At 45.4% G+C, this 23,222-nt stretch overlaps 1 protein-coding gene across 1 annotated transcript; it reads left to right on the top strand.

The window, feature by feature from the left end:
* The first annotated feature begins 631 nt into the window (after nucleotides 1-631).
* Nucleotides 632-22,625, top strand: FAM174A (family with sequence similarity 174 member A). Its single transcript, XM_075932079.2, has 3 exons — nucleotides 632-1,084; nucleotides 10,466-10,600; nucleotides 20,111-22,625. The coding sequence occupies exons 1-3, from the start codon at nucleotides 813-815 to the stop codon at nucleotides 20,112-20,114; spliced, it is 411 nt and encodes a 136-aa protein (XP_075788194.2). The 5' UTR covers nucleotides 632-812; the 3' UTR covers nucleotides 20,115-22,625.
* Nucleotides 22,626-23,222: the final 597 nt, after the last annotated feature.

The raw sequence follows: 23,222 nt of genomic DNA, 5'->3' as shown, positions 1-23,222 counted from the left end.
CCTGGAGCCCCTTTCTGCACCCTAAACACTTCATCCCCAGCCCATCTGAGCCCAGTCAGACCTTCTACCCTCCTGCTTAACCCACAGCCCCCGCCCAAGCACGGAACCTCACTGAGCCTAGGCAGACTCATAGGATTTAATAACCCTGGGCCCCCAGAGCAGCTAATCCAGCTCTGGCCGCGGGGAGACTCGGGGCTTCCATCTGCAGCAGTTGCAGCAAGAAGCGTAGCCCCGGTGTCCCCCTGAGCGAGGATGCGCTGGCTGCGTCTCAGTGCCTGGGGTGCAGCAGGCGCGTCTGGAACTGTGGGCTCGGTCCCTGCCAGGACCAGCCTCGCGGGGTGAGACACGAACCCCGAGCGGACGCAGATCGGAGTCGCGGCGGAGCTCGTGCCCTGGGGGGGGGAGGGGCTGGTGGCGGCACGAGGCGCGGCAAGGCTCGCTCCCTAGGTGGGGGAGGAGGCAGGAGCCAAGGACGGGCACTTCCGGCTCTTGCCTGCCCCCCAGCGCGGGGTGGGTCACCCCCCTTGTCGTTCACACACCGGGCTCGGCGCATCACCCGACACGCGCTTCCGCCCGGCGCCGCACTCGGCAGCCGGGAACCCTCCTCCCCTACGCTGGAGCGTCACTGGCGCATGCGCAAAGCGGCTGAGGCATGGCGCGTCGCCCCTCGATCCCCGGATAGCAACAGCGGCGGCCGGGGAGCGTCCGTGGCAGCGGCCGCCCGGCCGGACATGGGAACTTCCGCTTCCTCTGCCGCAGCTGCAGGGCCCGGCCGCGCGTAGGCCGCGGCGGCTTCCCCAGGAGGCGCCGCGATGCGGCCGCCGCTGCGCTGGCTCGTGGGCGGGCTGCTCGTGGGCGCGCTGTGCGGGGCGGCTCGCGCGGCCATCAGCGACCCGCCGGCCCCGCAAGGCGGCAGCAGCAGCAGCAGCCCCGGGGAGGCGACGCGGAGCAGCAATGGCAGCAGCAGCCTGGCCGCCGTGTCCGTCCCGCCCCAGCGGAACCAGCCCATGACCCAGCGCGCCCTGGTCGTGCTCGTGGTGGCCAGCGCCGCCCTCATCGTCTACTTCGTGATCCGGACCGTGCGGTGAGGGGCCGGGCCGAGGCGCGGGGCAGGGGCGCTGCTTGGGTTCGGCGGGGCGGCTGCTGCCGCGGGGGGCGCAGGGAGGGGGCGCCCCACTTAGGCATTAAAATGTGGTACTTGCACCTCCCGAGTACCAGCAGGAGTCACCTGTGGTGGGAGGCTTCTCTCTGCACACATTGGGGGAGGGGGGGTTGCTAATAGTGACGTTAGCTATGACGTAATTGAATAGTTGTGGAACTACGTGCAGTCATAGCAGTTGCATGACTATTCCATAGTCCCTGGAGGTAGCAGCAGAGTGAGGCAGCAGGTGGAGGTGATCTGTGAGAAGAGCCAGTTTAAAAACCAGCTCCCTTCATGGACCAGCTGCTTGCCACCTGGCACTGCTGCCTCTGATACAGAGCATAGCAGAGTAGGGTGGCTGCAACCCCTGTCCTGGCAGGGGTCTGATCTTCCCGTGGACAGAGGCTACTCCGTGGAAAGCAGAGCAGCCTCTACCTGTGGGGAGCTCCTCTGTGGACAGGAGCTGCGTCTGCAAAGTAGCCTTTGCCCATGGTGGGCCCAGGCTCCAGGGGAGCTTGGACTCCCCATGGACAGGGGCTGCTCCAGCTTACCGCAGACAGAGGCTACTCCATTGGATGCTCTGGGCAGAGCTTGGGCCTGCTGCAGATAGAGCCCCCCCAGCTCCTGCTGCATAGGAAGCCGGCTTAAAAGCTGTTTCCCTGTACATATCTGTTCCAGCCTACCCTCCTCACCCTTTGCACTGCTTCCTCTCTATCAGAGGCAGCAGCACAGGTGTGAAGAAGGGGCAGGTGGATCTGGTGCTACTTAAAGCCAGCTCCTTACAGACATCAGCTCCCGCTCTCCCTGACCCCCTTGCTGCCTCTGATACAGAGGTGTGGGGAGGAATGCATGTAGTCGACAAGATTAACTGATATGCCCAGGTTTTTGGTTAATTGTATAGTCAACTACATGCTGCCATCCCTAGTTGTTAATAAGCATTGATGTGAGATGTTATGAAGGCCCATATGGTGTAGGGCACCCTGTTCTGGAAGTAGTATCTAAGTATGACATAGATATCTCCCACTGTACATCTTCTGCAGGAGTAATTGCTCTAGCATTAGCCTTGCACTCTCATGTCCTCTCATCTCCCATTCCTTAAGCTGTTTTGCCTTCTTATTGATGGCAGTCACTTTGAAGGGATGAGCAGTTCTTTGCCATCTTCCAAGACTGAATGTAACAAGTCAAGTACCATTCGAAAATGTTGACAGCATAGTTAAAAATGCCTAATCATAAATACAGTCTCACATGTTAATTTCCAAGTGCCGATGTCACATTTTAAACCCAATCAGAATCTTGCTGTAAGAATCCCCATTGTTTTGACCACATTACCTCCTTTCCTTGTCCATCTGCACATGTCTACTCAAGCACACATCTACTTGTCTTCTACAAATTAGTGAAGATTAGTCAGTTAGTTGACACTTAACATCCTTAATACAAAGTGCTTTAAATAAAGCCAAAAAAAATCCACCTACAATCTAGAGCTCAGAAAGTTCAAAATTATGGTAGCACCTAATTAATTCCCCCCAAAACCCTCACAAGGAATATGAACTTTGTCCCTTTCTCCCTGGAACTCTGTTTTCTCTCTCTCTCTCTCTCTCTCTCTCTCTCTCTCAAATAAGAGACAATTATTACAGCTAGGAACATGTCAAGTGCAAAACCCAGGCTAGTTTAGGCAGAAACTCTGTTGCAAAAGGCTTCAAATCTCACAATGAAAAGTTATCAGAATCATATAGAAAACTAGTAGATATCACTCCCCCAGGGCTCTGCTTGTCTGCTACTTAGTGAAAATGAGTACCTTGATGAAACAAGCTGTTATGTTGACTTTTAATGGTTTTGTGGAGAAACATTGATTTAAAAGTCCTCTGTGGCTTAATGTTTACTTACTTTTTGAGACTTGGGGCTGATATACACTACTGCTTACGTCAGTATAACTTGTGTCGGAGGTGTAAAAAAGAAAAGTTACAGCAACTAAAGTCCGGTGCACACAGGCTCTAGGTCATTGAGAAATGCTCTCCTGGTGACAGCTTCTGCCTCTTGCAGATGAGGAGTATTCATGTGAAGGGGAGGGGATAGTGCTTTCCCATTGCCGGATCGTGTCTTCATGAGGGATGTTAAATTCCCGATAATCTGCTAAATCGAGTATTAGATGGAATTTCCACCAACTACTCGATTAGTCGATAAGTGGAGGGGTGCTCACTACCCCCTGGTTTGGTGCTGCAGTTTTAATGTAGTAGGAGTCAGGCTGCTCCTCTCCTTATCGACTAATCGAGTAGTCAATGAAAATTCCATCAGTTACTGAATTAGCTGATTATCCACAATTTAACATCCCTAGTTTAAGATCCCCAGGCATCTCTTACAACATTTAAAAGGCAGAGCTGCTGCACTCCTGCCCCCCCCCCCCCCCCCCCCCCGCCCAACCTCCTGCAATATGGTGTTGGAAGAAACTGGCTTTTAAGCTTGTTTCCCACAGCACCAACTCCTGCTTCCCTCACCCGCTGCCTCTGATATAGAGGCAGCGATGGGGTGGGGGAGGAGGGAAGAATGCGAGTAGTCGACTTGACTATTTGATGAGCCTAGCCTTATCGGCTAGTCAACTACTCTCTTACATCCCTGGTCTTCACCAGACATGCTACAGTGATGCAGCTGAACCAATGTAGCACTGTAGTTTAGACTTGCCATTGTATGTCATCAAGCCAATAATACTGACCCTCATTGCTGGCTTGTCATTATATTTCAGCAAAGAGCTTAGTGCTTTCCCACCCCTGATGTTGTGCCTTAAATGAAGAAAGAGTTCCTTTATAATAATCTGCAAAGATATTAAACTACTCATTTAAAAGTTTCCTTAAAACCTACATTTGATGCGTTGCCTAAAACAAAACACTGGACAATAGTTAGGTAGTTCTAGTTCTGTGACTGCTAATTATTCAGCTAATCATAAGTGTCACTGTTGCTTCTCCCCATACACCTCTCCAGAAGAGAAGCAGTCTCAGGTCTATTGTTGCATGCATATACAGGCAGTCCCCGGGTTACGTACAAGATAGGGACTGTAGGTTTGTTCTTAAGTTGAATTTGTATGTAAGTCGGAACTGGTACATATCGTAGGGGAAACTCTAGCCAAACATTTTTTTTAGTTTTGGATAGCATAGGGAAAGGTTAACTCCCCTCTAATGTTTGTTTTGCTGTCTGTTCCCCTGTTCAGAAGATTTCACATCTATTTCTGTCCCTGTGACAAACTCAGGACTAAAGGAGTAACTCATCAAATACCAAACAGCTCTGCACCATGCTTTGAGCTAATAGCTTTATTTCCACACACCACCCAGAGTTCTAGGAGGAGGGTCCTTTTTTTGCTAACACAATGAGGCCAGCACTTTGTTTGTTTTGGTGGAGTCTTTGTTTGCCCAGGGAGCCCAGCATGTATAGGGGGAGGAGGGGCGGAGAGGCTGCTTTTGTCTGCTGTTCGGCAGCCTGTTGCTCAGGGGAGGGGGCAGCCTGTTGCTGGCAGGGGGGGAAGGGGGAGGCGTGCAGGATGCGAGGCCGCGGGGGGGGGGGGCAGCGGGCGTGGGGAGGCACTTTTCCTCTGCCCGGCAGCTCTGCGGGATCCCTGTCCCTGTGGCCAGCTGCTGCAGGCAGAGGCCAGTTGGAGCCGGCCGAAGAGGAGGAGGAGGTGGATTCTAGGACCCAGGTGAGCGAACCCCGGGGACACTGCTGCGCTCAGGGAGCCCGGCATGTATAGAGGGGAGGAGGGGCAGAAAGGCTGCTTTTGTCTGCTGTTTGGCAGCCTGTTGCTCAGGGGAGGGGGCAGCCTGTTGCTGGCAGGGGGGTGGGGGGGGGGCAGCGGGCGTGGGGAGGCACTTTTCCTCTGCCCGGCAGCTCTGCGGGACCCCAGTCGGAGCCGGCCCGAGGAGGAGGAGGATCCTAGGACCCAGGTGAGCGAGCCCCGGGAATGCTGCTGCGCATGTGCGGGAGTTGCCTCACCCCGTTCGTATCTAGGGATCCGACGTAAGTCGGATCCACGTAAGTCGGGGACTGCCTGTACTGAAGTGTCTCACTCTCTATTTAAAGGTGCCTCCTATTCCTTAGATAAACTTTCCGTATAACACTGAAGGTCAGACTCTGGGTCTCAATGAAGTTCCATCAAATAGCTGAAGTGGAAGTCTTTACAGTATTATACCAGAGTAGCTGCAAGAAAAGTGATCAACATCCTCCAAATGTCCTTCTCTCAAATATCTCTTTAAGCTAGACTTTTCTTAAACAAACAACCCTCTCCCACAAAAATAAGAAAGTCATATCCTTCCTGAATCCGTTACCTGCTGAATGACTTCTTCTCTGATGGGCATGAGGAAAAGCAGAGCCCTGGGGGAGTGATATCTACTAGTTTTCTATATGATTCTGATAACTTTTCATTGTGAGATTTGAAGCCTTTTGCAACAGAGTTTCTGCCTAAACTAGCCTGGGTTTTGCACTTGACATGTTCCTAGCTGTAATAATTGTCTCTTATTAGACAGACAGACAGACAGACAGGAACAGAGTTCCAGGGAGAAAGGGACAAAGTTCATATTCCTTGTGAGGGTTTTGGGGGGAATTAATTAGGTGCTACCATAATTTTGAACTTTCTGAGCTCTAGATTGTAGGTGGATTTTTTTTGGTTTTATTTAAAGCGCTTTGTATTAAGGATGTTAAGTGTCAACTAATTGACTAATCGAATAGTCAATGCAAAATGCATCGACTATTCGATTAGCCAGTGGGGGCCTCCCACCTTTGAAGTGTAGCATGGAGCCTGGGATCAGTGGGGGATCCCCTAGCTGACCCTGGGCTCTATGCAACGCTGCCACTTTGAAACACTGCACTCAGGTTTCGTGCGGCGTTTCAAAGCGGCAGTGTTGCACAGAGCCCAGCGTCAGCTAGGGGGTCCCCCGCTGATCCTGGGCTCCATGCAGTGCTGCCACTTTGAAACGCCATGTGCAGCCTGGGGACACACCAGCTGGCTCCAGGCTGCATGTGGCATTTCAAAATGGCAGTGCCACATGGAGCCCATGGTCTGGCCCCAGGTTGCAAGTGGCGCTGCCGCTTTGAAGTTCCCACTCTTCTCCCTCCTCCCCTCTCACTTGCTGCCTCTACCTGGTAGAGGCAGCAAGGGGAGAGAGCAACTAGTCAGCTATCCGATAAGTATTTGCTTGTTGGATAGTTGACTAATCCTTCACATCCCTACTTGGTATGGGCACTTGAAAAAACAGGCATGTTAACTGTACTCACCTAAGCTATTTAAACCTGTGCTACGAAGGTATCCAGTCCTCGAAAAATTACTAGTTGTTTAGCTTTTTTCAATCACAACAAGGTATCCCTCTCCTTTAACCAAGAAGTTATGTGAAATCTGAGTCTCACACTAATGCATAAAGTGTTTTTACTTTCCTCTTACAACATTTTAGCACACTGGTTTTCAGTGATTTTATTTACTTAAACAATGGAGCTTATAAATACAATACAGGCAGTCCCCGACTTACGTGGATCCGACTTACGTCGGATCCCTAGATACGAACGGGGTGAGGCAACTCCCGCACATGCGCAGCAGCATTCCCGGGGCTCGCTCACCTGGGTCCTAGGATCCTCCTCCTCCTCGGGCCGGCTCCGACTGGGGTCCCGCAGAGCTGCCGGGCAGAGGAAAAGTGCCTCCCCACGCCCGCTGCCCCCCCCACCCCCCTGCCAGCAACAGGCTGCTCCCTCCCCTGAGCAACAGGCTGCCGAACAGACAAAAGCAGCCTCTCTGCCCCTCCTCCCCTCTATACATGCCGGGCTCCCTGAGCGCAGCAGCTTCCCCGGGGCTCGCTCACCTGGGTCCTAGAATCCTCCACCTCCTCCTCTTCGGCCGGCTCCAACTGGAAAAGTGCCTCTCCACCCCCCCCCCCCCCCCCCCGCGGCCTCGCATCCTGCACGCCTCCCCCTCCTCCCTGCCAGCAACATGCTGCCCCCTCCCCTGAGCAACAGGCTGCCAAACAGCAGACAAAAGCAGCCTCTCCGCCCCTCCTCCCCCTATACATGCTGGCTCCCTGGGCAAACAAAGACTCCACCAAAACAAACAAAGTGCTGGCCTCATTGTGTTAGCAAAAAAAGGACCCTCCTCCTAGAACCCTGGGTGGTGTGTGGAAATAAAGCTATTAGCTCAAAGCATGGTGCAGAGCTGTTTGGTATTTGATGGGTTACTCCTTTAGTCCTGATAGCAAAACAAACATTAGAGGGGAGTTAACCTTTCCCTATGCTATCCAAAACTAAAAAAAATGTTTGGCTAGAGTTTCCCCTACAATATGTACCAGTTCCGACTTACATACAAATTCAACTTAAGAACAAACCTACAGTCCCTATCTTGTACGTAACCCGGGGACTGCCTGTATAGCTCTTCTTAAAAAGAGTCTTCAGTATTAAATTTGTTTATATTTCATTGGATGCTAACTTGTATTTGAAAAAGGTAAATAGAAACTCCCAACTTACCATCTGTATGCCATTCATTGTAATATGCTGTTTGCTCCTCTCTAAACTTAAGTCTCGGTATTTTCCTGTCCTCTATGTCAATTTTGCCATGATTTTAATCATTTCTTACTGATATTGGGTACTCTTCTACTCATATCTGGGAGTGTACAAGTAGCTTGCACATGCTAGCATGGCCAGGGACAGGTGCAAGTGAGCCTAGTGACTGCCCCAGTGGGCAGGGCTGGGAACTGTACAGCCACACCAGAGGAGCTGCCAAAATGGAGTGCCCGCTCCTACAAGCTGCAGTTCGACATTCTGCTGCTTTCACCACTGAGGTTCCTAGTAGAGCCCCGTAGCTCTGCAGACATCTGCTTTGCATCTGCAAATGTAAATTTTATATCCATGCAGGGCTCTATCCATTGATAATCAGTTTCCCTAATAGACTTTTAGGTGGGACTTTGTTAGTCATTTTAAAATTACACATAAATGGGATCAACCCTTTCTCCTTTATCCATTGTTTCTCTGACCTTCTCAAAGAAGTTGAGATTAATTTGTAAGCCCTTCAGAATAAAGAAGAGCTTGTATGTGTGCCTGGAGCTTATACAGGTGACACTAAAGTACAGATTCTAATAATGGATTTGAGAGGCACAATTTTCTTTATCTGTATTTGCTACATATTGTTACCTTTCATGTGATCAGCGTAGACTAAACTATCAAACAATAGTGGGAAAAAAAACCAAATAATTATTGGAGTTAAAAATAGAAACTCTTCAAAAAATGCAATTCTATTGCAGCATTATTTATGAATTTAGCATGTGTATCATGCTCCATGTGTATCAGCTCATTGTTAATTTTCCTGGCCCTGCAAAGACTTGTGCATGGGACTAAATTCATATAACTGGATGAGTCATCTCCTGAAGTAGAATGAGCCTCTTCATGTGTTAAAATTAAACATACATGTAAATCTTTGCAGGACCATAACCTAAATAGGTAGTGCAAAAGGAGGATCAAAACACAAACTATTTTTAGATAATGACAGGCATAAGTCATGTCCATTTCTTGACTTTATTTCTAAACTAGCACGTGTACCCAGCATTGCTTGGGTCTTCAACTGAAGTATTTTTTCAAAACATAAATGAAAAATGGACATGCTTTTATTTAAATGATTGTACTTTTTTTAAATTAAGGAAAATGAAGGCTGGAGTGAGAGTTCGGGGGTAGGGCAGGGTAGTGCTTAGGGCAGAGGATTGGCAGATATGTGCAGGGGGCTCAAGGCAGGGCGTGGGGGCCTCAGGGCATAGGGATGGAGGTGGGGGGGTGCAGAAGTCAAGGCAGACGGGAGGTGCAGGACTCTGGAAGGAGGCTCAGGACAGACGGCTGGGAGGTGTGGCTGTACCAGGCCCCCCTGTAGTAGAGTGCCACTCTGGCAGCAGTTCCTCTCAAGGACTCATGGCACTGCTCCTCAGCCAGCAGCTCCTTCCAAGTGTGCTCCTTCCTCTGTGCTTGTCAGTTGGGGGTTGAGGCTCTGCAAGTCAGTCCCAGCCTCCAGCTCCTCCGCACTGCAGCCTGTCAGAGTGGTGGGGCAGCCCCCTGATTGCTGCTGCCCCTCTGTCCTGAAGCTGCTCTGGGGGGAGGTCTTGACTGGGGCAGTGATTTTCCCTCCCCCCCTCCCCCGTCCTGCAGCCTGTTGTGGCATCAGTATTCTGTGGGCTGGCCCCAGACTTCAGCTGTCCCCCTGCCTTGCAGCTGATCAGGGGAATGGGGCTGCAGAGGCTACCCCCAGCCTCCAGCAGCTTCTTCCATCCTGCAGCCTGTTTTGGGGGCACCCAGGGGGCTGGCCAAGCTCCATATGCTGCCCCAAGCCTTTAGGACCTACCCATGGCCTGCAGGCTATCTGAGGATGTGGCAAGGCTATGTGGGCTATCCCAAGTCTAGTGACTGTTCCATGACCTGTAGGCTTTCCACAGCAGGAGTGGGGTAAGTTCCAGGGTTTGGGCAGTGAAGCTCCTTACTGATGTGCTGGCAGGCAAGATGGCAGAGCCCCAGCCCTGTGGGTCACGCTCTTGGTGCCGCAGCTGCTCCCCCGTGGCCACTCTCAGTATCCTGTCCCTCCTCTCCGTGCCCCTCCCTTCATGTTTCTCCACTCTCTGCCCCCTTCCTTTCCAAGTTATGGAAAATAGTTCCATTCCAGCACTTCCTGTTTTTTAGGCACAACCAAACTCTGACCTTGGTTTAAGTTATGATAAGAGGAAGCTGCAGACCAGATTTGGTAGGTCTAGCTCTTATGGTTTAGGAGGAGTTCTTAGATAGACTAACAGATGCTCAGACAGATGGACTCAGATGGACACACTCTAGATAGATAGATAGATAACCTCACAATGTGTTCTTCACTAGCCGTTGTGCTTGCTAGTTGTAAATACAGAAAATCCTCCTTTTAAAATGGGTGTAGTGCTGAGTATGACAGACAAACAAAAAGAGCAAATAGCAAAGTAGCAGACGTTAATGTTCAGAGGTAGGACCCTGTTTCTGAATATGGAACATTTGGGTAGGTGACTACCTATCTGATCCACTGTTACTGTAATCTACAAAAATTTAGGTGCATAATTTTTTTTATGCATGTTTTTGTACAGTTTTAGGTCTCCCTTTGAGAACTTGACTCTCAGGAATGTTGCTCTTTGATATTTTACTTTTATACCATTGAGATAAAGAAAATGTTTAAAATTATTGCCATATATTAAATAGCATGCAAATATGAAGAATATCAATACAAATCCTATAATTTAAGAACTAAGACTAACAGTAATTTCAGTTTTCTGTTCTAGCAATTTAAGGATATAAACTTTTAAAAACTTTGTATTTCAGACTCAGAAAAAGAAACAGGAAGACCCGAAGATACGGAGTTTTGGACACCAATATAGAAAATATGGAGTTGACACCATTAGAACAAGATGATGACGATGATGATACAACATTGTTTGATGCCAGTCATCCTCGAAGGTTAGTGATTAGAAATGTAATGTACTCTTGTAGGAGTGGAGTTATAATGATGGTCAAACAACTTCAATATATACTCAAAAGTACATACTAATTTCAAAGGAAGTACAGGCAGTCCCTGCGTTACGTACAAGATAGGGACTGTAGGTTTGTTCTTAGGTTGAATTTTTATGTAAGTCGGAACTGGCGTCCAGATACAGCCGCTGTTGAAACTGACCAGCGGCTGACTACAGGAAGCCCGAGGCAGAGCTGCTCTGCCCCGGGCTTCCTGGAATCAGCCGCTGGTCAGTTTCAACAGTGGCTGAATCTGGACGCCTGGGACAGAGCAGCTGCTCTGTCCCAGGCGTCGGCGAGAAAAGCCTGGTCTGCTGGGGGGGGGGGGAGGAAGCGGGCGCGCACTAGCTGCCCCCCCCCCCCCCCCCAGCAGACCAGGGAGACGCAGAGCAGTTTTTCTCACCACGGAGGATGCGGGCGGCGGGACCGCAGCTTGTCTGGGCCGTCCCGCCACCTGCGTCCTCCGCGGCGAGAAAAGCCCCGTTGGTATGTAGGGATCCGACATAAGTCGGATCCACATAACTCGGGGACTGCCTGTAGTTAGTCCAGGGGTATCACACTTTCTTGACAAAAGGACAAATAACAGTGTTACATGTAGTCAGTGGATTTTACCTGTGATTACTTTGTCTGGACTCTCAGCTTACATTTTGAAAGTCTGGTAAGCAATGTAAATGCAACAAATGGGAGCCTAAATCAGGGATGGGCAACCACAAACAGTGGGTGAGCCTCATGAGTGGCCATCCTTTACACTGTGGCGTCCCTTGTTGGGCCCCTTTCTTCTCCCTCCCTCCCCCCTCCCCCGACGTCCCTATCACACACTGGAGTCCCAGAGCCCCACACTTACCTGGTCCTCCGCCTTCCTCCCAGCACTTTCAGAGCATGTGATTCACTTGATTTGTGCTCCATCCCACTCCTCCCCTTCCATCCCAGTGCTAGAATACCACGAGTAGCAAATTTGCAGTGTTCCAGCTCTGGGAGGAAGGGAGAGGAGCAAGCATGGAGCAGTAATCTGCATCTCCTCTGAAAGTGCTGGGAGGGAGGGGGAGAGGCGTAGGAAGTGCCAGGCTGTGCCAGCGGCACACAGGAAAGAAACAGGCAGGGGGTCAGTGGGTTGCAGGTGGAGCCCCAGTGGGCTGTATACAGTCTGCAGGTTGCATATCACTGGCCTAAATGTAGGCACTTTTTAAAGTGGCCTCTCGTTCAGAAGTTGTATACATCCACAGTCTTGGCTTCAGTATGAGTTGGAGATGCTAAACTTAGGCGCTTTAATCTGTATTTAGGAATCTTACTGTTCCTAGTTTAGAGTTCGAAAAGGGGAAACTGCAACAATTATAGAAAATCTAATTTTGTTTACTTTTGGATGTATGTTCCACAATCTTCCACACTTTCATGTAGAATAAGCATGCTTCACAATTCTGTTCCTTTTTCTAATGCTGGGGGTTGTGCGCAGTGTTCCCTGTAAGCTGTGTGTGGCTGCTCAAAAACTTCATTTTTCCTCTTGTAGCTAGAAATTCGGAAGTTACTTGAATAGGCTTTCCATAAAATGCCAACAAGTTGGCAAGATGTAAATGTTTTTCAGGTGTATAAGTAATCTTGCAATCTGTGGCTCTAAAGTTATTTTGTACTTCTGTAAACGAGTCTTGTGTAAAGCAAGGAGGAATCTGAGATGCTTTCAGATTCTGCTTCATAAAAAGATTAAATGTTATGTCACATGCTAATAGTTAATTTGAAATAGTTAATTCAAATTAAAGTAATTTGAAATAACGCATCTATATACAAAACTATTTCGAAATAGCGTTTTGCTATTTCGAAATAGCGCATCCACACTGAGTGGACCCTGAACCGAAGTTAAGGCTGGCCAGAGTGAGTGCCGGCAGGGCATCAGGTTAGGACTTAGTGTGTGGGGCTGCTGCCTGAGGCAAACTGAGCTCTGTGCTTAAAGGGACCCTACCCCCATCCCAGACAGACAGTTCTCAGGGTTCTCTGCTTGCTTGTCTACCTCGATGAGGGACAGCAAAGCAGTCCTGTCTTGGAGTGCCTTGACTGCCCATACTCGGGACACCACAACACTCGGCCAGATGGAGCCAGAGCTGCCCCTGGGCATGCCGGTGCGTCTCGTGGGGTTGTTGCCATCGGCCCGGCTGCACTTGCTGCAGGCTGCCATCTGGGGGGGTCCATCGGGGGGCTGTCAGGATCCAGCAGGCCCTGAGGGAGAGCATTCATCCCGAGAAGCCCTTGGAGCCTCCCCAGCTCTGCCCACCAGGGTCTCTTGCCCCATTACCCTCTCATGTCCTTTCACTTACCCCTCCCTAGCCCCCCTACCCCTCCCTAGTCAAATAAAAGACATGTATGTTCAAAAATAGAAACTTGGTTTATTGAACAAAACGGGGGTGGACCTCTGGGGAGACTGGGAAAAGGAGGTGGGAGAGGGGAAGAGAGAGGGTGAGAGAGGGGTGGGGGAACCCTGGGAGGAGGGAGGAGGAAGGAGGGGAAGGGGAAGCTCAGGGTTGGGGGTCTCACCGGACCAACCTGACTTTCATGCAAACCTGCTCCTTTGGTGGCCAGGCTAGCAGCTATCCGACCATAGGCGGCCGTGTTCCTCCGTCTAGGGCTGAGATCATGGAAGTTGGGGGCACCCCCCCCAACCTGAATAAGGTCCATGATCTCCACCCTGGACCAGGAAGGCGCCCTCCTTCTCCAGCCCCTGTCAGGCTCCTGGGAGCTAGCATACTGCTCCTGGGGAGCAGTGGAGGGCTGGCTGCCAGTGGCTTGTTGGCTCATGTTTTGGGGCCCCTGGATCAGGGGCCCCAGTGGCCACTTCTGGCTCTGGGCTGGCAGGCTTGGAGCTGGCACAAGCACTGTGGTCAGGGTCTACCCCTTTAATGGCTCCATGGCTGGGGGAAAGGGGGAGTAAGTTTTCCTGGTTGTGCCCAGAGTGGCCACCAGGGATCCCTGGGAAGGGCTGGAGGCCCCCTATTTCGAATTAATTATCTACACAGCACTTAATTCGAAATAACTATTTCGAATTTGGTGTTACTCCTCGTAGAATGAGGTTTACCAAATTTGAAATAAGTGCTCCACTATTTCGAATTTATTTCGAAATAGCGGTTTGGCTGTGAAGACGCTATTAAAGTGAATTTGAAATAACTACTATTATTTTGAATTAACTTTGGAATGTAGACATGCCCTCAGTGTGCAAAGCAGGTTGCAGTATCTGCTGTAGAGCATCGTATCTTTCTTCCTTAACAGAATAAATGAGGAGGCATGGGAGAAGAGAACTGCTTGACACAAGCGTGTTTGAAAATGAAGGTTGCCTTCGTTTTTTCCATTTTGCCAGCCAAATAGCTGTGATGTAAAGAGTGTGTAGGGGTATCCTTAGCAGCCTGAAGGCTAAACGTATTGCTATTTGGTATAAAACTAAAATGGACAAATTTGACAGTTGATTAGGTTTTGGTACAATCCCTTTCAGACTTATTCAGTTTTCATGAGCTATTCAGTGCTCTGAATCCTATTTGGTTCCCCTTCAAAATATACCTCTGGAACTTAGTTTGCCAGTGCAGTGGTTAGTAACTGGAACCGTCTGTTTAACAATTCAGAGAGATCTTTTTAGAATTACCCTCCATGTGGACTATGAGAATTACTCCATACTTTTATGCCTTGACCACTTCCATTTGCTTCATTATTTGTGGTGCAGTTGTTGAAATCCATGCACTTATGCTTAATGTAAATATGGTGCAAGATAGCTTCTGAATTATTTAAACCAAGAAAGATCTGAATCTGGAACTGTTTGACTGTTTGTCCTCCTCAGCTCTCACTCTGGCATCTTCTGGCCTGGGATTTAAAAGACTTTTTATGCAATGCTTTTTAATATGAAAAAAACCCAGTCTAATCTCAATTCAGTGGTCTTTCAGTTGAGCGTATGCACTGCAGAGCAAAATCACTTATCCCTAAGCTCAACCATACCAAGATGACTATAGAAATGACTGAAAATAAATTGCTCATTTGAAAAACATTTTGTAGTCTTTAAAATGACAGATGTTCCCCACATTTAATTTATCTGCTTATACAGTTATACATGTTGGCAGCTATTAATGTAAATAAGTAACACAATGGGGAACAAACCTTACTGCTGATATGATGCTTCAGCCACAAAATGGAACCATGATGTTTGAATCGAAGTAAACTAAAGAAAATAGTGGTGGTCATAGGAACTTTCATATCTAGGGTATGAAAGTAACAATTGTGCCTTGATGCACTGGTTTGGTATGAAGAGAGTATCTGCTGCAAAATTCACACTGCTACTTTGAAGTGGCATATTTATAAAAAAAAATTAACAAAATGTGACTTCTTCATGCTAAAACAATCATAGTACCGTACTATCAATGAAGTGCAAAATGATGCACACTTAAGAAATCATTTATATATGTTACAGTTTAAGATAATTTAGGTGCCAAAGAGATGAGAAGAGATTCAAAACTTTGTTAGAAAAGCTTTTATTGTTTAAAAAAAATTGTTTTCATGTGTTACTAATGATGTCCTTGCAAAGCCCAAAGCAATACTTGTTTTCAGTCTTGGCTGTTTTCAGTCTTTTAAATACAGGTTGCATCTCTAAAATCTGGGACTCTCAGGTCTGGCAACAGAAGGACCACAGATATTGTTGGATCAGAGAGCCCTAGCTGGCCCCATCCAGGGGCTGAGCTGGTGATCTGGAGCACAGTCCTACCCTGCAGCATAACCCCTGGGTTTATTGGTTAATCCTGTTGACTACATGCTTTCCCTCTGCTCTTGCTGCCTCTGTATCAGAGGCAGCAGGGAGGGGGGTCAGGCGGGAGACGATACACATGGGGAACTGGCTTTTAAGCTGACTCTCCCTGCATGCTGGCTCTGCAGACTTGCTTGCCCCACGCTTGCTGCCTCCTATGAAGGCAGTGAGGGGGTGGGGCAAGAGTTGGTGCTGGTGGGGGGGGGAAGCAGGCTTAAAAGCTGGCTACCCCTCAAGCCCCCCCCCCCCCACTCTCCCATGCTGCTGCTTCTAACAGAGGCATCAGTGGGAGGGGAGGAGCAGGGGAGGCTGCTGCAAAGCAACCTCTGCCGCGAGCCCAGGCTTTCCAAGGACAGAGTCTGCTGCATGGCAGCAGCCCCTGTCCGTGGGCTCCCTGTGGACAGAAGCTGCTTTGGCAACCCCAAGCTCCCGGCAGACAAGGGTTGCTGCCACAAGCAGCCTCTGTCCCCAGGGAACTTGGGACCCCCCCCCACCACCACCTGCAGACAGGAGCTATTCCCGCCCCATGATGCTGACCCTGTATTAGAGGCTGCAGCATGGGATGGCAGGGGGCTCCCCAGGAGTGGAGTTAGGGGCGTGTAGTCATGTAGCTGCTAACATTTCATGAGAGAATCTGCATGCATATATACAGGACTTGACAAACCGCTGTTTCTACTCAGCCGTGGCGAGTAGATTTCAGCCGGTCACTCCATGCGCCCCATTCTGGCTCATGCACAGTGCAGGACTGGCGAGTAGCTCTTGCTGCAGTTTGTTGAGCCCTGCATACGTATATATATTGTTCTGAACAAAATGACTGACAAAGTATTTTATCAATTATAATATAGTAAAGCATCCTGATTGGTTAATAACTTTAATTGATTAATAATTAAATCATAGTTTGTTTTAATATCATGTCTCCTGCAGCTCTTTGCAGCACATCAAAGAGCCACTTGTGACTTGCAAGCCTCAGTCTGAGTATCACTGACCTGGAGTTTCAGTTAACTAATTTAGAAAATCATAGTTGTATTATGTACACAACACCGCCAAAACATAAATGATCTCTCCAAAAGAGAGTAGTTAAAGGTTCATATTTAAGGAACATTAAGGTAAAAGTGGCAGAGAACTGAACTTGTTCTTTTATGTTTCTTGCAGAGGAAAGTGATACAAAGTTCAAATTCATTATTCAAGTATCTTGACGATGTCTAGGGCAAATGGCTTTCAAGGGTTTCCAATTTCTTTCAGTCAATAATATATGAAAAGATTAATCTTGTAAATATATGTAACTCATAAACTTGATACATACTGTCAAATAAATTGTGCAATATAATTTAGTAGAGAACATAAGAACAGCCATACTGAGTCAGACCAACGGTCCATTTAGCCCAGTATCCTTCTGCCAACAGTGGCCAATACCAGATGCCCCAGAGGGAGGGAACACAACAGGTAATCCTCATGTGATCCCTTCTTTGTCCCCATTTCCAGACAGACAGAGAGTAGGGACATCCTTCCTACCCATCCTGGCTAATAGCCATTGATGGACCTAACCTGCATGAATCTATTTAACTCTTTTTTTTTTTTTTGTTAAACCCTGTTTAACACATTTTCTGGCAAGGTGTTCCAAGGATTGACTGCACAGATTGAAGAAAAAATTCCTTTTGTTTGTTTTAAACCTGCTGCCTATTAATTCCATTTGGTGACCCCTAGTTCTTATATTGTGGGAATAAGTAAAGAACTTTTCCTCATTCACTTTTCCCACACCAGTCATGATTTTATAGACCTCTATTGTATCCCCCCTTAGTCTTCTCTTTTCTAAGCTGAAAAGTGAAAGTCTTTTTAATCTCTCTTCATATGGAACCTGTTCCAAACCCCTAATAATTCTTGTTGCCCTTTTCTGAACCTTTTCCATTGCCAGCTTCTCAAGAGAACTTAGAAAACAACAGCTTCAGAGGGATAGCCGAGTTAGTCTGTAATAGGAAAAACTTAAAAAACAACAAATAGCGTAGTGGCACCTTAAAGACTAACAAAACGTGTCGATGAGCACAACCCACTTCTTCAAATTACAAATATTAAGCAAAAGGCACAGAGGTATTTTCTTCTTGATCATGGTATATGTAGTACCCTGAGCTTTCTGGGCACAATCCACTTCTTCAGATGACCAGAGTATAGGAAGTCCAGATCCAAGAATAAATAAGGGAAGGAGAAGGAAAACAACAATGGTCCTGTAGCACATTAGAAATTAACCAAAAAATTATATAGTATTATTAATACAGAGGTATTTTCCTCTTTGCTCAATCTTTGTCTTTTGAAGAAGTGGTTTGTGCCCACAAAAGATCATGATATTATATATACCATAAGCAGGAGGAAAATACCTCTGTGCCTTTTGCGTCCTATTTGCCATGTGAAGAAATGGGTTGTGCCCACGAATGCTCATAATACTATCTTTATATTTTTTTTGGTTAATCTCTCATGTGCTACAGGACCATTGTTGTTTTCTAAGTTTTTTTTTTTTTAGCTACAGACTAACACTACTACCCCTCTGAAACCTTTCAAGAGGTGATTCAGCTGCTTTTTAGGATATCCTCTGCCCCTTCCTTTCCCTCCCTTCTTTTGGTGGATGTGGGGAGAAAGAGCGTGCATGCAATGTTTTCCTCCGTAGTTGTTCATTTACACCATTTGAGTCATTTAAATGGAGTAGAATTTCAAATATTTGCTGATAAATTAACATTGTCATTTACACACAACTTACTGAGTGTTGCTACAGAGTGGCATTGTTTGACACTGCTAACTCTCCATTTTGAAACCTAGATGTACTAGTATTATTGATGTGCACTAGTATAATTGCATCTTTTGATACTTCGCACTTTTCAGTGATCTTCAGATAATCTTAATGATTATCAAGATTGTATGATTCTTAAAGGAATCACAGGTAATGATTGAAAGGCTTAGACCAGGGATGGGGAACCTCAGGCCCAGGAGCCACATGAGGCCCCCAGCTTGCCTGGATCTGGCCCTCGAAGCTCGGCGTTGGGGAGTCCATGATGGCATTCCAGCTCCCCTGTCACTCAACTGCAGGGCTAGAGCACACAAAATCCATTAGCCTGGGCCCTTTCACCCCAGGCTCTGGTGTGCAAGTGGAATGTGGGGCATCTTTCTTCTTCCCAGTCAGGGGTTCTCACTTGTATGTGGACCCTGACTGATTTTTTTTTTCCTGTGGATCAGCAGTGCCTGACCCAAAAAAGGTTCCCTGCCCCTGACTTAGACATTTGATTTAGAGTGGGAAGAGATTCTACCTGATGCATCTAGATATCTGGCTGACTGGTGTAATTTTACTTAGATTTTTATCTTTGATAAATATGCACAATATCATTGTTGATGTGCACAAAGTCTTTTTTATAGAGAGCTGTTATTCCAACCCAAATTGTACAAAAATGTTCTAATCAATACAACTTTTTCTGTTCTATAGATTCATTAATCAATTATTTACTGTTTAGATACAGGGCAAATTACCGTGTTACAGTAATTAAAATTGTTAACACAACCCCCCCAAAATTAGTTGCCTCATTTTAAAATAAGAAATGGAGGTGAGCAAAAGAAGTCAGAGAATAACTTTCTGAAAATAAATGATTGCTGGTACAGATTTTTCTACCTGGTAGGAGCTACAAGGGTTCAGATGCTTTCATTATGTCATGTTTGCGTGAAATGGCCATGGGGAGGTTGGTGCTAGATGGAAGGAGAATAAAGAGAAGGTGTATGTGGGAATTTGTCCATTGAGGACTTTATGAACAAGGGCATCAATTTGGAACTGTTCTGAAACAAATGGTTGAGCCAGTAGAATTGGTTGAGGATGATTTAGAACTGCAATTTGTACATTCATGTAAGTAGATAGCTAACAGCACTGAAAACTTGAACCAAGTTCTGGTAACAATCACTTTATTAGCTGTAGACAAATAACAGAGAAATAGGTGTTTTTATCTTTATTTCATAGAACTGATAAAATACAGAGCTGTAAATTGCTCCTTCAGAAAGACTTGCCACACTGGTTTTCTAAAATAGCAGAACACTGTGTAAAACAAACACCTGACAACTTGTGTTGGAGAATACTGATTGCATTCAAATTATTTTCAAAAGTCCCAGAGGTTAGAATATAGCCCTCTGAATATCCTCATCAACAAGATTTACAAAAGCAAGCATCTGCTTTGTGCAGGTGATACATCCTGGTGTGAGCCAGTCATTAAGTTTACAGCTGAAGTTGAGAGTCAGAAAAAATAAAATAAAATCCTTTGTTACTTAGAAACAGTACATTTAAGTTGTTCATAATAGCAAATGTGTTTGGATTGAAAGAACCTGACTTGGTGTATCTGAATCTTGTGGAAACTCAAATAGTGAGTTTACAATAAATCAAATTGACAAATCTTTGGTTCTTAATTACAATACATGTTTTGCAGTACATACTATATAGTCTTAAGTATTTTAATTTTTTTTGTCAAGATAAGTCTAACATGGAGAAACAATAATATTTCAAAATATACTATTTCATCATTATACAAGAAGTCTAGGGAAGAATATTTTATGTGTGAGGCAAACTCCTTTTATCAGTAAGTTAGGTTTTTGAACAAATTTAACTAGTCAGAACAAAAATTATTTAATTTCTTTTTTTAAAAGATTTTCAATTATCACTTTTTTTTCTTCTGTTGCAGATAAGTATGTGCCTTTCATTGAGAAAAAATAATCTTAGATCAACAGAAAAAAGAAGATCATGCCGGAGGAATAAGAAGCCAATATATCTTGGGGGTATTTAAATGGTGTATATTATGGTATACTTTGTTGCAATAAGTACTGTAACAATTTGTTATACCTCTTTGTATATACAAAAAATACTCTAAATTCAGAGCCTATGGGAGGGGTGTGCAGTAAAACTCAAACTCAAAACAATTTGAAAAGTACGATTCCCTTTTAAAACAGTATTTTGCTGCTTGTTTTAATACCCTATTGGTGTATATGGTATTCACTTTTCTATACCAGTCTGGAGTATGTTCACTTATTTTTGCCAATGTAATATTTTATGTCAGCATAAACATTTTATTTGTGTGTGGATTCTGTAGTATGGCTAGATTTTCTGTAGGTTAGTTGAGATTCTTTTCCTGTCTTGAAAGAGCTGTGCCAAACTACTGTCTTTTTTTTTGTTTTGATTTTTTTAACTAGATTAATAAGTTACTGTTTGTAAACATTATTTAAAACTGCCTAAGTGCACCAATAAAAATGTTTACAATATTCCTAACATTGTGTAAGAAACTATTTTTGTAGGTTTTAAAGGTGCCTTTGATAGGATCTTATGAAATATGATTATGTTATGGCCATTCTAGTCAACCAGTTATAACTAGTAGTTCCATCGGTTTCTCTAACACATGCAGTCACACGGATGTAAACAGAGAGGAAAATCTATCTCCCCAGTCCAATTTTTCAGGTAATGTAAATCTGTATCGCTACATTAACATCAGTGAAGCTACTCTTAACTTCTACCAGTTGAAGATCTGGTCCTTAATGTTCAAATCTTCCAAAAAAAGTCAAGTAGGAAGCCTTCATTTAATCCTTAATCAGTTTCCTTAAGATATTGCAAGATAATGGCTGATGCAGGACTCAATAAGGAAAGAGTTAAAGGAGGGTAATATAACTAATGGCAATCAACATGAGTTTATGAAAAAAGATGCTGTCAGACTAAATTGATAATGTCTATCAGATTACAAGTTTGGTTGACAAAATTAATAGTCAATTGCTGTAATATACTTAGATTTCTGTAAGGAGTTCTACTTGATGCTGTATGATATTTTTATTTTTAAAACCCCCTAGAATAATATAAATTAACACGTTACATGGATTAAAAATTGGCTATCTGATACACTTTGAAATGAAATTGTAAATGGGGAATCAGCAATGAATGGGCATGTTTCTAGTTAGGTCCATAGGGATTGGTTCTTGGCTTTATACCACTTAACTTTACCAGTGACCTGGAAGAAAGCACAATTATCACTGAAGGGTCACAGATGACACACAAATTAGGGGAGTGGTAAATAATGAAGAAAACAGATCATTGATACAGAGCAATCTGGATCAGTTGGTAAGCTGGGCACAAACAAATATGCATTTTAATAGGTATAAATGTTTACATCTAGGAACAAAGAAGGGAAGCCATACTTACAAGATGTGGGACTGAATCCTGGGAAACAATGACTTTGGGGTTGTGATGATGATCAGCTAAATAAGAGCACCACTGTGGCAAAAGGGCAACTATGATCCTTCAGTGCATAAAAGGGGGAATTTGAAGTAGGAGTAGAGAGTATATTTTATTTCTGTGTTTGTCACTTGTGTGACTGCTGCTGGAACACTGTCCAGTTCTGGTGTCAACAATTCAAGACAGATGTTAAACTGAAGAGTGTTCAGAGAAGAGCCATGAGAGGGAAGGATTAGAACACATGCCTTCTAAAAGATGCATGAAGACGTTCAGTCTGTTTAGCTTAACAGAGAGCTGATTTGATTAGTCTGTAAGTCTCTGCATGAGAGCAAATATTTAATAATGGGCTGTGCTGTCTAGCAGAGAAAGGTATAACACAATTCAGTGGCTGTAAGCTGAAACCAGACAAGTAAGATGAGTACATTTTTATCAGTGAGAGGAAGTAAGTGTTAGAATTTACCAAGGGTCATGATGGGAGCCAACTCTAATTATAAGGTAGTTTAAGTTTCACACATGTTCAGTCTCTTGTATTTCTGCCAAGATTATCAAAAAGGGTGCCAATATGGTTTTGATGGGTTTCTCTTGTTTACAAAATGAATATATTGCCTGCAAATATGCTGGGAAGGCTTAGATTTTAATTTGTAAATGACAGTACAGATTTTATTGTGCATACACAAATTAAACATTTCCATTGATAAATGAAATGTATGAATAGACAAAGTAAGAAAAATGCTGCTTGAAAACTTTAAAGTTTGATTTAAGGATATTTCTTTTATATATGTTGACATGTGATGTTCATACTTAGTGTGTTAATGGTTGTAAAGCATAAACTTTTTGAATCTCAACATCTGTCATCTCTGACAATCCAATAATTTCCCGCAACTGTGAGCAATTATTTTTGCTGACCCATAATGTTGTGCAACTATGAAAATTTAAATCTCTGAAAATAAGAAAATATGCTTAAAATAAACATTGATACTGTCTACTGAGCATTTTTAAAATAATCAAAATCAAATTGTGCCAAACCTACTTACAATGAACTAGTCTGGGATAGTCAGGTTCAGTCCAGATAAAACCCCAAACACTCATCAGATAGCACTTTTATTGCCAGCTGGTCTTGATTTTAACTGATGACTTAGACATGAAAGGCTTTATATTTCATTATCAAACCCCAATGCCAAATCTGTCCACACATCTATACAGGCAGTGGCATCACAGGACCTAACCACAGAAACCACCACATCAGAGGCTCTAATAACTGCATATCCACCAAGTGATCTATGCCATCAAGTGCCAGCAATGCTCCCCTGCCATGTATACTGGCCAAACTGGATAGTCTCTGAGAGAGAATTAATGGATACAAATCAGATATCTGAAAAGTCAACACACAGAAATCTACCTGTTGAACATTTGAACTTGCGTGGGCACTCAGTAATGGATCTCAAAGTCACTATATTATTTCAAAAGCCAGCTCAACAGGGAAACTACAGAACTTCATTTCATTTACAAGTTTGATTCCTACAACAGAAGTCTAAACAAGATATTGGCTGGATGGCCCGCTACATTCCACATCCTAATGA

This window comes from Pelodiscus sinensis, chromosome 6 (genome assembly GCF_052426305.1).
Source record: "Pelodiscus sinensis isolate ZL-2025 chromosome 6, ASM5242630v1, whole genome shotgun sequence".
Lineage (NCBI taxonomy): Eukaryota > Metazoa > Chordata > Testudines > Trionychidae > Pelodiscus > Pelodiscus sinensis.
This window is presented reverse-complemented; position numbering and strand designations above follow the sequence as displayed.

Coding starts and splice junctions, on each gene's coding strand:
- FAM174A (XM_075932079.2), top strand. CDS start 813: ATGCGGCCGCCGCTGCGCTGGCTCGTGGGCGGGCTGCTCGTGGGCGCG. Junction 1,085..10,465: donor TTCGTGATCCGGACCGTGCG/GTGAGGGGCCGG, acceptor TTTGTATTTCAG/ACTCAGAAAAAGAAACAGGA.